The sequence below is a fragment of the Arctopsyche grandis genome, chromosome 9 (assembly GCF_051622035.1).
Source record: "Arctopsyche grandis isolate Sample6627 chromosome 9, ASM5162203v2, whole genome shotgun sequence".
NCBI classification, from domain to species: domain Eukaryota; kingdom Metazoa; phylum Arthropoda; class Insecta; order Trichoptera; family Hydropsychidae; genus Arctopsyche; species Arctopsyche grandis.
The window spans coordinates 17,943,459-17,959,639 of NC_135363.1; the positions used below are offsets into that span (position 1 = coordinate 17,943,459).

At 31.1% G+C, this 16,181-nt stretch overlaps 1 protein-coding gene across 12 annotated transcripts in view; it reads right to left on the reverse strand.

Moving 5' to 3' along the window:
* Positions 1 to 1,160: 1,160 nt before the first annotated feature.
* Positions 1,161 to 16,181, reverse strand: part of tmod (tropomodulin) — an 80,555-nt gene continuing 65,534 nt past the window's right edge. For 2 of the 12 annotated variants that reach the window (XR_013261018.1, XR_013261020.1), the window contains exons 2-11: positions 10,755 to 10,907; positions 10,504 to 10,671; positions 10,277 to 10,400; positions 9,906 to 10,126; positions 9,435 to 9,686; positions 9,197 to 9,344; positions 5,888 to 5,966; positions 5,186 to 5,247; positions 4,327 to 4,391; positions 1,161 to 2,869 (exon numbers count right to left, since the gene is read on the reverse strand). Coding sequence is in view for 7 of the 12 variants with exons in the window: in XM_077438272.1 (XP_077294398.1) it covers positions 4,349 to 4,391; positions 6,501 to 6,945; positions 9,197 to 9,344; positions 9,435 to 9,686; positions 9,906 to 10,126; positions 10,277 to 10,400; positions 10,504 to 10,671; positions 10,755 to 10,907 (1,554 nt within the window). In the remaining 5 variants the exon portion in view is untranslated. Of the gene's footprint in view, positions 2,870 to 4,326; positions 4,392 to 5,185; positions 5,248 to 5,558; positions 5,967 to 6,500; positions 6,946 to 9,196; positions 9,345 to 9,434; positions 9,687 to 9,905; positions 10,127 to 10,276; positions 10,401 to 10,503; positions 10,672 to 10,754; positions 10,908 to 11,515; positions 11,653 to 13,034; positions 13,149 to 13,259; positions 13,445 to 16,181 lie in introns of those variants that run through there. The other 10 variants (XR_013261017.1, XR_013261019.1, XM_077438276.1 and 7 more) reach the window with 8 other exon arrangements.

The window sequence follows — 16,181 nt, forward strand, 5'->3', positions numbered from 1 at the left end:
GACAAAAAAGCAGCCGTCACAAATACGTCACATCTTGCTTCCATACATGCAACTGCAGTTCATATACACGGATATTTTTGTGTATTAAGTATTTGTCAAGGAGTTGGCCTAACGTCGAGAGACGCGTTACGTAAAAAGTAGACATCATGTTTAGTCAACAACTCCTACCCCGCATGGAGCACATTAAATTAACAATATTATCACGCGATTACTTATTATTATAATATTATATGATTATTATTCACTAGTGACAAGTGGCGGCTCGTGAGAATTCTTACAGGAGGGGCTGCAGAGATTAATCGGGATGTAATAGCTCGTTGACCATACCGGTGATCAAATGCAGACAAAAATAGCATATCGGTAGGAAGATGGTCTATGTAATTGATATGATAGTTGAAGTATTACAAATTAAATTGTAAAAAAATTGAATTCTTCAATACAAACCACACAGCTGGTATTTTAACTTTGGCGGATTCACTGAAAAATGTCAATAATGCTGCGTGTTTGTTAGCAGCCTTTTTTTTACTGTACGAATTGGCCATTGCTGAAAGGCTGTTCTTTGTGTCCTCGTTAATCGCCAATAGTGATGAATCCAATATTACTGTTACTCTAAAAATGTTTGAGTTAATAAAGTACTATACTGGGAGGTCTGCAGCCCTGCAGCCCATATGGACGCAAAAATTTCAAGCATTTGTACTATACTAGGAGGGCTGTAGCCCCGCAGCCCATATAGACGAGCCGCCACTGCTGCTGGTCAGTAACGAATCCGAGTTGTTTTGAAATTTGCGATATTAGTATCACGATCTGTATTGATAGTGTAACCCCCACGATCTGTATTGAGAGATAGCCCCTAATAATTTATTCAATTTTCTTTATATAAATAAACATTTATATAACATGTAAGGTTATAACGTTTTTGTTGAGCCTGGACAATGGCTGCATACCGAAAAAGTACACAATTTTCCAGGTAGTGAGGAAAATAAGTTTTTTATTACTAAATGAAATTGAAGTGGAATTCTTTTTTGAGACCTTTAACCACCAGAGAAATTTTATAATATAACATTTCTTTGTTAATCACTTTCAAATCAACAGATAGGATAATTATAATAAATTGTAGGATTAATATATAAAAAAGATAGATTTTTAAATTTTATTTTATTAAAATTTTACATCATGTTGCTCGAATAAAACAATTGTTCTACAAAAATTAAAATACCTTGTTAATTAATTTTTCATCAATATATTCATAAATATCTGTCAACAGACTGCAATATAATAGATAACAATTATTTATTCGTAAAATATATTCAATGAAAATTAATCATTTGTGTAGTAAAACTAATCTTAAGATAAGTACTCATTCAGAAATTGAATAAGACACACTTATAAGCGAGGAAAACATGCGAATATGTATTTATTTATTTTTCTTAGTGAAAAAGATGATTTGAGAGTATAAAAATAATCATATTTAGCTAAATACGACGATGTATTGTTGAATTAATAAAATTATTGTATGCAAGTGATATAATTGTTTAAAAATCATTTAATAAAATAAATAAAAAATATTGAATTTCGATCAAATATAATATTTCACAAATAAAATCACAAATATATATTTAAATGTTTAATTTCATCAATATATAATATAAAATTTCATGTTCGATTCTTTTAGGATTTATACTCAACAAAAAGTGTGTTAATAATGAACTGTATGTAAAACTAAAATGTTAAAATGATTTTGATATAATATAACTGTTATGCGAATGTACTCCAGATTCTGAATACTGGATTTTACAATCAAATTGTGAAGTACATCCACACACAGAATTTAAAAAGTAAAGTTATATATTTAGGTATATACAATTAAGAAGTTTTAAATAAATAATATATACATTACATTTCACATAATGAAAATAATTTTATATAATCATACAGTGTGCATAATTTTAAATAAGCTAGTTACTAAAAAATAATACATGCATTCCTTCTCAGTATCACAATATTTTTAGCATACTCAGACATACATCATACAACTTATTTATGGACATTGAAGGCTTTTGTGGCTATCCAAGTCACTTAAGAGCACACACAAGCTACATATTTAAACTTAATCGAGAGTCAAATAAAACATCAATAGCCTAGTAAAATGTAGGCCATTTTTGTCAATTCTATAAAATTTTTCGTTGCAACAATGAGATAAGATTTATATTACTTTTTTTTTATAAATTTTAATATCCGAATAAATACAATACAATTATAAACGGGCTATATATCATATATAAAAATATACATACATTCACACAATCTGCATTTATCGACTTGTCTTCGTTATATCAAATGATCAATTAAAATGGAAAATTTGACTTTTCGCCTATTGACATTGAAGAACTGATTAGTGGCGTTTATATTAGAGAGTAAAACCAATGTTTACAATTTACAACCCCATTATATCACCCATTTTCTGATCTCATCACTCACAGATTCGTCTATGAAGATTCGAATAATATTCGGACATTGTATGATTACAGTGTAAGATTCATTTTCAAATATCTGTCTGTACGTATGTATATTTTAAATATTTTTAAAAATCATTACCACTTTTTGTACTATAAAATATACACATCAAAGTATGCCGAATAAAATGAAAAAAATTATAGGAAGATTATTTATGTATCACCTAATGCTATAGCAAACTTTTATATGTTGACAAATAGAGGTAAGTGACCGTAGCGTTACAAATTCTATGAATAATCTAGTGAACAATAACTTAACACTAAATAAAATGATTTGCAGCAAGCGCAAGGATATAGGATTCAAATCCAGCCAATGGTGTAGTTGCGCGAAAGGTGTCCCATCCTGCGCTGGCGGCCTGTAAAAGTTACAAATTGTTAATACATTTAATAAAGTAGAAGTAAGAAAGATTACCTGATTTTATTAAAAAAAAAAAAATTACAATTAGAAAAATAGTACAACATAAATTATAAAAACTGTTGAAATATCAGAATTAAAAAAATCAGGTAACCTTTCTAATTTCAACAATATACAGACGAAAAAAATATAAATGGGATGTTCATGTATCTTCAGAATGTATGGTATCATGGACATCACGTAAATTACAATTCGAATGATTGTTTTTATTTCGTGCAATATGTTTTCTGCAATGAAATGAAAAGTGCCTGAAAAATAAAGTATTTAAGCTTGACAATACACATAAATGACATCTACAATTTACTTCAATGAATGAATATTATTCATAGTTAAACGTTGGCTACTAATTCATGATATAAATAATTAGAAATTAATATAACGTGCAAATACATAGTTGAATTAAAAAAAACAGGCTTGGATCGAGCATTAAAAATACATATTTTGAATTCATTTACGTTTCTGCTTACACAAGCAATTCATACTTTTGTCTGTGAAAATAATCCAAACCTGTTGGTGATTGCGAAATATGAATAATTCATTTTAAAATAATTTCTACCAGTTAATGATTATTGTTTAATTTAAAATGTTACAAAATTAGATTTGCTAGTATAGTGCACGAGAGATACATGAATGTGCAAATGCTTGATTTAATTTATATTCAACAATGTTTGGTTATATTTTGCGTTGAGAGAAAGAAGGAAATTAATTTTATGACTAAAAGCAATATGTATTTAAAAACCAATTTTATATAGATTTATACATGTCTTAATATAACGTAAAAAATTAAAATTCCGAAAAAACTTAATTATAAAATGTAATAAAATAAAATAAAACAAATATCAATTTATTTTTTACCAATACTCACAAATCCAGTCAGTGATAAAAAAAATATTGATACAAATAAAACATAGTAATTCAGAAATTGAATACTGTGAAAATTTAAAGGCAATGTATTACTCGCAAATGAAACAAAACATTTGTACATATATACCAGCAATAATGGCTCATCTTATTCAATAGAATTTCAATAGCCATACATACATAATAGAGTTGAAATTTTGGATTAATTACGTGTAGGCTTCAAATAGCTAGGAACAATCTATGACCGCCCGTAGTACATAGTTGAATGGTGCAAATGCTGTTAATCACTATGAGCAAGCAATTTCAAAATCAAACCTCTAAAAATACAACGAGTGAGGAAACTTTAACTACAAAATACCATTGTATCCTCGTAATGATGTGCATAATTACATTATAGAGGTGCAATTTTGATGTACGTACATAACTAAAGAATGGTATGAAATGAACGGGTGGATAAAGCAATGAACGTTTTGTGATATGGATATGAAGGTGTTCATATATTTATAAATATATGTGACCAAGACGGCCAGTACATACTGAAGCGCACTGGGGGGTTGGATCAGGGAATTACGAGCTCGTCTGGCCCCTGCGCGACAGGCGTACTGCAACACACAAACAACATAAAACAATGCGCAATCCCTGTCATCATTAGCAAAAGGGTTATTAAATTTATGTTGCCATATCAGAAATATTTATATTTAGATATATAAACAGTTAAATTTAGAACATTTAAGATTAAGACAACGTGCAAAAAGGCCTCTCTCTATTCCCACTACTTATTTAATTATAAATTTAGGTACTGCTTTCAGGTACAGTTCTTTTTAAGTAGTGCGAACAGAATGATTTCTGTTTACTAGTTGAATCTCAGCCTTTTATATAGAAAAATATTTATTAATTCAACATACACTATAATGAACGATATGGTGACAACATAGTATTTGAATAAATCTTGGTAAAATTAATCAAAACATTCAAAAGAAAAATATATAAAACACTACCATTCTTGTTTGTAAAAATCAGAATGGAATGTTATGGACATATACAAAAAAAAAATCATGCACATATCAGAATGGTAGTATTTTAATTTAAAAAATTAGACATTATTTTTCTGTAAGTAAAAAATAATAAAATAAACACATCACATTTTCAAAATATTCTATCAATATACAACAAAGTAAAAAAAAAAACAAAACGATAAAACACTAGGTAAAAGTTTAAATATGTAGTATTTGTGAAAATATTAAAAAATTAATATTAATATTTATTTGATATTTTATCCCCTGATTAAAATATAATATGCAGTACAGTATATAAAAAGCGATATTGTTAGACCTGTTAGAAAGCTCGATAATATTAATAGAAGCAGAGCATTCTTTGCTTAGTATTTGTATTTTACCGATAAAAAGTGGAAGATTCCACTAATTTAATACTGATGATTCTTCTACACTCCCCTCGCCGCTAGAAACCAAATCATCATATTTGGATGTTAAAGTTTTTTTGATACCAGAAACAAAATCAATTACATTTTAATAAAGAAAAAAATTATATTGAAAAAATATATTTCATTTGTGCAATAGAAAAGAAAGAAAATTAAAAATAAATATATATATATTCAATTACTAATATATAATATAATAAAAATACGAATAAAAAGGAAAACAAATAAAAGCAAACAAGAACAAGGGAATTGGATGCTGTTAAAAAAAAAGGTTTTGTTTCAAACGAAGCATTCACATTTAGTTAGTATTGTGATGTTGTTTTTTTTTTTTGTAAGTTTGTGTGTTAGATAGTAAACCTGGTTAAATAAGCGTAGGATTACGCGCCTGTAAGAAAGCTAAGTATTGTAAATTTTATGTAGATTGAGAACCAGCCTAAAAATTTAAAATGAATTCATGTGAACGTATTCATATTTCATTTTTATAATTCAATGACTGAGTAACATAATATTTCCCACGATAATTCTGAAATATAAACAAATAGTGTGAAAACATCTGTACGAGAATAGAATGATTAAATTTTGAGGCATAATTCCTATACATTTGCCGTAAATTAGTGAAGCATTTTGTTAATGCTAAAGGCGTAAAGTACCTATCCTGACCTTTACTGGATGCGGGCTGACTTCCTAGGTAGATTGTTAAAGAATCTGAACTGAAGCCGCAGGGTTAAATCTTTCCGTACTGTAAAAGTAACAGAAAGTAACAAAACATAGCTTTTTTTTTTACTGGCAATATCTAAGTTTGCCTTCGAGTGAATTAATAAAGGATCGTTTCGGAAGCGAATAATAACTGTGTCGAAAGAGTATATATATACTGTGTAGTGTCATTTATTTGTGTGTATGTCAATTCTGATATATAAATATATATAGTAAATGTAGCACATTGTTATGACGAAAATCCAGATCAAAGCAATTTCTTCAATAATCTGAAAACGCTAAAATGGGAATAAAACAACTCAATATATACAGCGGTTTTCATTTTAGTCATATGTATCATTAAAGTTTCAATCACGTATGGCACACATGGTACAAGTACAATAACCAGTGGTCATCACTCGTGTCAGAGACAACAACCAACAAGACTCTCATTAACACCAAAACAAAAGATGAATGGCAAATATTACAAATGATTTGGTGATTCAATTACAATCATGAATTAAAGGAGAGCAATAGCTTATGCATAATGCAGAAGACGTCCCATTGAGAAAATACTCACGAATGAGGATTTGGACTGTAGTCCACCGGCGCAGCTAAAACAAACTTCTCGGGCACTACATTACTTTGATCAACTATCTCTGATTCGGTCAATACTTGTTGATCTTGGTCATTTGGAGTTAAAATTTGCGTATCAGCCTCCTGGGGCTTTGCAATATCAGAAATCGACTGGGCGACACTACTCTCCACAGCGCTCGGTGGAGTGATGACTTCGCCCTTGTTTACAACATCCCCTTCACCTTCCACAGCACTTGGTGGAGTGATCATATCCTTGTTTACAACTTCCCCTTCACCTTCCAAAGCACTCGGTGGAGTGATCATATCACCCTTGTTTGCATCATCACCAGAACCTAACGCGGTCTCCAGCACTTTCCCATTATTTATCAAACTTTGACGGGGAAGCTTCAAGTTGAATGTTGCGCTAACTCTGTTTTTGAGACGGAAATCTGCAAACGCAGCCGACACATAAGTGACACTTCAAAGGATGAAAAACATGTGATGATGCAATTAAAGTATACAATGATACTCGCTCACAAACAAGATTCCGAGTGTGGACTAACATGACAATTGTGTGAATATGATCATGAATCTGTCGCCATAGTTAGAAAATGCATTAGTAATAGGAAATTGAAGTACTTTTGCAGCAGACACAGGTTAAAACGGGGGCAAATAGAAAAGAAAAAACTGACACAGGAATGCATACATACATACATACGTATATGAGAAATGAGAAAGGAATGACACTCTGTCTTTTACGAGGTTTATATGAATATAAATTATACATAAAGGAACATACGACATATATGTAAATACGTTGAACAGAAAAATCTGCGTCGAAACTCTACTCAAATATTTAAAATTGCATCAAAGTTTGTAATGAATATGTAAGATATATCGAAAATTTCGAATATCAAATACCAAGTAGAGTTTTGGACAAAAAAAAAAAACAGTTGCAGGGGGGCCGGAAAAAAAATAAAACGGATATCATATTCTTCAAAATGCTGAATTTTGTACATTCATTACCTTTATGGCTTTTAACAGCAGTGAGTATTTGATAATTCTTTAAGAGCAATATCCTTGAGATAGTGAAAATATGTTTACAAATTTATTTTTACTGATATTTAAAAAAGAAAATCGTAAAACTAACTGAACACTAATAATGATGTTTGAAAGCGAAATGTGATTTGACGTTGGTCATAAACAGATTTTCTCCATTAGTTTAATGATCTGCGGCACAACCTGGATAGATAAATCAACACCTACTTATTACTAGAAATTGAGATAATAAGGGCAATTTAAATTTAATATGTTTAAAATGAAATACTTGATAAAAATTGATTATACTTTTCTTTATAAATAAAATGAACAGACTACTCAATTATTTTATTTATGTGCAAACTATGCTAAATTATAACTAAATATACTTGAGTATTTGTATGCACGTAAATATTCTATAGCTACAATTATAATGATTCAAAATACACAGCATAATAATTCCTACTTATATTTTTTTAACGAATTTCGGTATCACATACATGGTTCCGCGACAAATCGCTCACAGACCTAATACTCAACGACATAACGCGCACGGCATATCGCTCACGGATATTACTCACAGATAAAACGCTCACACGACATAAAACTCACAGAATTATTACAAAAACATTATTTCTTACACAAGAATTATTCCAAAACTCAATTAAACGTATCGTGACGAATTAACACACTATCCTATCACAGATAAATAAATAAAATATATACAAACCAGTTTAATCTCAATTTATTCACAAAGTACAGAGTTTATTATAAGAATTTTTTTAATTCTGTACTTTGTGAATAAATTGAGATTTAACTGGTTTGTATATATTTCATTTATTTATCTGTGATAGGATAGTGTCTTATTCGTCACGATACGTTTAATTGAGTTTTGGAATAATTCTTGTGTAAAAAATAATATTTTTGTAATAATTCTGTGAGCGTTTTATCTATGAATTTATGTCTGTGAGCGTTTTATATGTGAATGTAATATCTATGAGCGTTATGTCGTTGAGTGTTTGAGCGTTTGTCGTGACACCCCACATACATATTAACGCTCACGTTAGCGATTGGAAACATCCCAAATAGTAATTATTACTAAAAAATAAGTTTACATTCATTTCGGCATGTTGAGATACAAACATGAATAAATTAACAAATATGACTTATTCAAGATACTAGAAATAATATTTTTCGCTATATTTTATACATAAAAATGCATAAAATTATTGAAATTGAGTTGTGTATAAAACAAAAAAAAAATGCAAGGAAATATAATAATTACAAAAGCAAAGGAATTTGCATTTATAACAAAGCCATATTAGATAACCACGACCAATAAATAGGCTTAGTTGTAAACAATAATCAACCATCACCTAATAATTAACATAAAGCTTGTTAACTCACTTAAATAAAATGATAAATAATGTAAATAATTAGCATAAAATAAACTTAATATACCAAATATCATAAATATCAATAGATCAAATATCACAAACAATTTTTAAACTATATTTTAATACTCCATAGAGGCAATTGACCCAATTAAGGTAATTTAGAATACTGACAAACAGCGATTTATTTACGTTAAAAATAAATCAGTTTGTATATAATAATAGCTGAAATTATATATGTAAGTAATAACTAAGAATTTGAACTTACTTCTGTCAATGTTCTTTTGCAGGTGAGAAGCGATACGGTGGCGAGCATCACTGTACTCCAGGTGAAGACCAAGTCTTACCAAAGTAGGGTTTTGTTCCACTAACTGAGTAATCTCCATTTCTATCTTATTTCCCAGAACTGACGATCTCTAAATAAAAAAAATTACACACAAATATATAAATTAAACAATCTCGTGAAATAACGAGTAATTTTAGTAACTACAAGATGATGACAGTACTTGGTTTGATCCCCTGAATTCCTCCACAGTTTTGGTTTTGAGCAGGGATTTGACGAGACGAACAATGAGGGGTGGGCTGATAAAGTTGGTTTCAACATTGACAACACGGACTGTGTTATTACGCTCCAAAGCATCAGCTAACAAAGCCGCAGTTCTATCTGTTAGACCACAGTTTGTTAAGGAGAGAACTTCCAAATGAGTGTTTTGATTTAAGGCTTCAAGAAGATGCTCGAACTTTTCTTCACTAATATTCTATTAAAAATTAAGAAAATATTATTCACACACATCATACACATTGTTCTTTATAACAGTTCCCTCTCTCATCCTGTTTTCTTTCTACTTTAAACAAATTCTAAATATGATAACATTTTCAAGTAATATTATCTTAAACCAGTCTTAAACACAAATAACAAAATTCCGATTTTTATTTGAGATAAAATATTATTTTTACAGAATTACTGAAGAAATTACTTTAATATTGTTCCAATTGAGATCTATGAGCTTCTGGTCGTCGTCTTTAACTTGCTTAATTGTGGTATCAGGATCTGTAGCATTGGGTGGATCTTGTGGGTATGTTTTTTGTACAGATGCTTTCGTGATACCATCCCAACCAAGTCCAATAGGTTGTCCTTTGTTGAGGAGAGAAGCGTGATATTGATCTTGATTCATCATAGAATGGAAACCCAGAATAGCTGAAAAAAAAAAAATCGTCTTTAAGATTTGTGCAATTCAAAACTTTTAAAACAATTTCATTGATTGTTCATTTCAACTGTAGAGAACTAGTCGTGAGATGTGCAAACTTAGCAGACATAGTGATATAGTAAAAACTTAAAAATGTATACCAGCAAGATCAATAATTTCTTCCTGAGATGCATCATTCAGAGCTTCTTCATATTCGCCTCCTAAATCGATAGCTATTTGTTCTTCAGCTTCTTTCATTTTCACACTTTCAGGGGGTGGCATCCACTACCAAAGTGAAACAAAATGTTAATAAAAAAAAAAGTTAGTTTTAATAAACGAACAGTGAAAGAAGTGAAAAAAATTATAACATCATACAACAATTACGCACTTTTTTCCCTCTTATGATGCCCGCTACAAATGGCTTTAGTTCAGGTCTATCGGGAGTTTCTAGAGCTTGTTTATTTATATGTTCGATAAGTTTTTTTCTATTCAATGGTCCCGTGGGATCTTTTTCACATTCGTAACTATTTCTTTGATCAGGCGGTAGAAACGAATCCTGCAAAGTTAATATAAAAACAATTGATAAAGTATTCCAAAGCATTTTAAGTTATTAACAGAAAAACATAAAAAAATCTTTACATCTGGATCTACTTCTTTGGCAAGCATAGTAATTTCTTCTTGCGATAATTGTGATAACAACTCATCCACGTCGATTTCATCGTAAGCTGATAAATCTTTACCATATAACTTAGCTGGAGTCGTCATTGTTGTAGTGGTGGTTGTCGACGACGTCTGAAAATATATAAAAAAAATACATAGGTTAACCAACATTTCATCTTTGATTGTTTTTATATCAAAACATTTTAATGATAAAAATCACTTATTTCCACAAATGCATTATTAACTTATGTATACCTTTTGATAACAAATTTTAATCAGATTACGATAATCAGTTTGACTTTCAACATGTGAATTTATATATATTTGATAAATTTCTCATCTATATTCTACACAATGATAAATTTTTGCAATATTTTCAAGAAATTATAATGAAATCTTTTATACGCACATATACATGAAATAAACTTTCTTTTTGATATCATTATAATGAAAAATGCACGAATTTAAAATGAAAATGTACAATTTTTAATTCATCAAATCGATCAAAATGATCAAAGATTAAATTAAGGTTAAATCACGATAGCATTAATATTTTGATATGATAAACTTTGTTCTTGATTCTGTATAAAAATATAATAATGCGAGACGGATGGTATGAATTTTAACATGAAATTGAATAATCGGTCATACTTAAATATATTATCGATTAATTGAAGACATGTGGAGAATTGTGACTAATGAACATGAAGAACAAAGAATGAGGAGAAATATTTTATTACGGAATTTCAAAGGTAGAAAAATATGTGGGGGCGGCAGCAACGGGGGCGACGCTGAACAGGGGGCGAAGGCCGAGGGGCAACAGAAGAGAGGGGCGCGGCCGGCCAACACCCAACTGACACTTGCACCGGCAGAACACAACAACACGTTCAACGACCATACCCAAATTTACCCTTCACACATTCAATCATTTACACACTATATTTTAGCACTTCCTTTTAAGAAATAACGTGTGTGCTAAGTTTAAAATCAAACAATCTATTCGCATTCCTATTTTACCAAAAATTGGCTGCAAAAATACGATCACATCATTCAAAGCGTGATGGATAGTATTTGTTCATTTGAAATTTCAAATTATAAGTCATCGTATACTGACATCGATTAATAGCGGAAAAAGCACTATTTTAAACTATTTCTATCGATGTCAACTTCAATTGAATTCAGGTCAGTTACTATTATATAAAACAAGCCAATCACTGTTATCTTTTTTCCCCAAGTTGTGTGCATTGATATTTAAAAAACGATTATATAAGTCTCATATACACATAATGGATCTACCTTGTTCCAGCAACTTGCAATATGTCAAGACTCGTTTACCCAACATTTTCGGTATATTTCGTCGTCGAATTTGTATATATAATATGTATATACGAAAATGTTTTAAAATAATAAGTATTTCACTATGTTTTGAAAAAAAAAACACAGTGATATACTTATTTTATGACATAAACATATAAAACTATTAAACAATATAGCAAGAATTGATTTTTAAACGTTTTTTTAAATATTTTAAAGGTGTGCTAATAGCTTAAAAATCTAAAACTGATCACAATATGTCTCGTATATTAAAGATATTACATACATGTATACAAAAAACATTTTTTCATACAATATACAAACTCCTGTTAAAGCAGATGACAATTTGAGAAAATGAGTCTCGAGATATTGAAAGTTGGTAGAACGGAGCGCACTGACACATAATACGAGAAATATTTTTAGTGTTCACACTTTAATATTTACTTTTTTGATAGGGTTTTTTAATAACTTTTAAAATTTATTTAATATAAAATGAAAAAAGTGACCTAGAACAATTTCATAATCACCGTAATCACCTAATCATATTTGTGCAATTGTAGATATGTACATATATTCAAAGTGATAGCTTTGATATATTTTATATTGTTCGGTGCATATTTTTGACATTTAATATATCATGTGTGGTATGTAATCTAAAAATTAACTATAATAATTTGCGTGCAATCTAAATACCTACGTGTAGTGCATTAAAAGGTTATGATTTGCACAAAATGATTCGTACGACTAATTTTACAATCGAATAGTATTATATGTATGTAAGTGTAAACAAATCTAGCTTTTCCATACATTTTCACGTACCTAATCAAATAACAAAAACATGTTTTACAAACCGGCATGTTTCTTTTAAACTTTTACATGCAATTAAACTGTTCATATGCAATATGCACGAAACTAGATCGTAAATGTAAAGTAAAACAACCGCACCTTGTTTGTTTCACGTATGTACGTATCAGAGCGAGTAAACGAGTATAATCAATTCAATGCCACCGATGATATCACTCTCATTGAGTAATGGTGGAGAGCCAAACAAGTGGTGGCCTGGAAACACGACACTTTTATCAACATACATATAACTACCAATTTAAACAACAAATAAATATCACAAGTTTGAACTGTGGTATATAAAATTTTGCACTGTTAATTTCACACCTTGACACTTATTATTCAGCCAGACGGTTCGGTAAATGACACTGAGTCTTGAATCGTTTTTGCAAACGTACGGAAGAGAAAGAGCACTCGGATGATTGTAGTACTGCAGACGATAAGTGTTACGATTAAAAACCGGACAACGAAGAGAACAAACAACCGGTCGACACGGCGTACACGCCGATATTGAACCGGTGAGGTTCAATTCCAGTACGGCGACCAAACAGTTGCACAACAACTCTCATCGTCGACACTACTTCCTACCGCTGAAGAGGGGCAGACCCATCGTCAGCTTGGAGATGAGAAAACGAAGCCTCAAGGCAGTTGGGAATCAAGTAGATAATGAACATTCGAAAGCTATCTATGTCGAGCACGCGTCAGATATCGGAACCGGAACTTCTATGCCTACCACATATAATATTTATCAGTTGTTCAATAGCTGTCTTCGAGAATTTGCACTATTTGTAAACATTCCACGGTTCAAATTAGATTACTTATCTACTGGATCAATAGATCAGTGAGTGAGAGCCTCAGTTTCATCCCACAGGACGCTTCTTGGGTACTTTGAAACAGGGTTGTGGAGTGGAAGACGTGAGTTTTGAGTACGTAAGTCGGAAGTCTTGTCACGTAAGAGATGCAAGTTCTTAAAATCACCATAGAAGACAGGGTCATATCTGGGTCACATATGAATTTATGTACAACCTGATTCGTTTAAAAGAATATCGTCTTATCTCAAAAACTTATTCCAGTAGTACGGTCGGAACGCAAAGTCACAAGTTGAATGTCATATACATATGTATATGTACATATGTATATATAAACGTTGTAAAATAAGTTATCCTTTCATTCTTATAAGTTCTCCGCTCACTAGTTATAAGTAGTCACCGGAGCCTGAGGGGGCCGTGTATTGTTCAAAGGTTGTAAATGCATTGTTAAAGGTTTGCCGAACAATGGATAGCACTGTGACTATCCTACCTCTAGTTATAAGTTATAACTAGTGAGTGGACCCACAGCGCGCCGCCCGTTGCTCAATTGTTGTAAATGCTTTGTTATTGGTTCACCGAACCTTTTTTTTTGCACTCTAGCTTTGTAAATAGAGCCAAACCGCCCCGATTCCTGGAAAAAGCAAGCTGTCTATCCGCGCGTTATAACTGTAAAGCCCGGACCCAGAGGGTGCCGTGTATTGTTCAATTGTTGTAAATGCATTGTTAAAGGTTCGCCGTACGTTTTTTTTTTGGACTCTAGCTTTATAAATAGAGCTAAACCGCCCCGATTCCTGGAAAAAGCACGGTCTGTATCCGTAGTCTAGTTATAAGTAAACAACGAATACTCATTAAAGAAAAAATCTCTTCCTATTATTAACTTCGTAGAAAAACTTCTGCTACACGTACTGTTATTTGGGATTGCCCTAATGGGTATCTATGTATGTATCTACATATGTGCTGCAAAAATCGGCGTTTGATGGATGCTTTTCGTACAAAAAAATGTTCACTGTTAATAATTTCTTAGAAAAACCATGCTTTTTTGCTCTCTTGCTTTGATAACTAATGGGGTTGTCTATTGTTATTTGAAAAGTATACATCGAACGCCTATATTTACCTATAATATAAGTACGTATTTCTAAATCGGCAATATTTTGTTGGTTAGCGTACGTTAATTGTAGTTGTCGAAGTCTTGTCAAAAATTCGTATCGGTAAGTATCGGTAAGACTTTTTTTACTATCAGCCCTGCAGATAAACGAATCTAATAAATCAAAATCAAATGCGCTGTCACTAAAAAAATCGATTTGATTTGAGAAAGTTTCACATTAACCGGTGTAGTTATGCAAAATCAAAAACGCAAGAAAATGAACCCTGATTGAGTGAGAGTAAATCATCGAAAGCGTTTAGCAATAACAGTTTTCAAAAAACTTTCTCCTTCTTATACGTCGCATGACGATGGACAATCTACGAATGATTGATAATCACCACAAGTTTCGTTAAAAACACATTAAACGTGATTTCTTTGGTTGTTTTTCAATCGCAATATCAAAAATTACGGACAAACACCGAGGCATGAGTTTTTGTTTTTAAAAAAAGAACGTGTAAAATACTCAATGTTGCAACTTTGATATTTCGCAAACGCATTTTAATTCCTAACGACCGGTCGTTGTCGAAGATAAAATCGTGATCTTCGCAAACCTTGACATACATAGTCATAAAAAATAACAACGAACACATATGTTCATTTAATTAATGCGTTACAAAATTACTATGCAATTTCTATGTCGGCTATAGGCGAACCTAAAATTTTGTTTATTTGGTAACATGGTCATGTAAATATGTACAAAAAATTGTTTTCAAAAGGATCGAAAGTTTGTCCATGTTTCAAGCGGCTTCGCTTTGAATATCGAAAAATCCGTTCGACCAGACAAGCAGGCAGACTGTGACGAAGAATATAAAACAGACGATGTTGCAGCAACACTTCCGCAACCGGTGATTCCCAATGAATATTCATCGAGTTGCATAATGTGCTGGATCCGTTTTGGATACTAGTTGGACAACCGCTGGCAAAGCAGTTTACGAGCCATTGTTGAAATAGTGAACAATAAAAGAAATAAAAATGAACGTTTCGCGTGCTGGGTCACTTCAATTGTCGATTGTTGCCTCGCATTCGGAACAAAATGTTCGGTTCGTGGGTTTCTTCAGAACAGAAGACAGTACATGTATGTATATATAATATGTACGTATGTATACCTACCAACTTTCGAAATATGGAATTTCTAACGGTTCTTCACAAAAAAAAAATTAACGGAAAAATTATATGCAGAAAAGATAGTACCATTTTCTCTCATTATTTTAAATTTTGATACGATCAACGAATATATTTCCTATATCAAGCATCATAAAAAATAAGGAAATTACATATATGCCTTAGTTTTCTTTA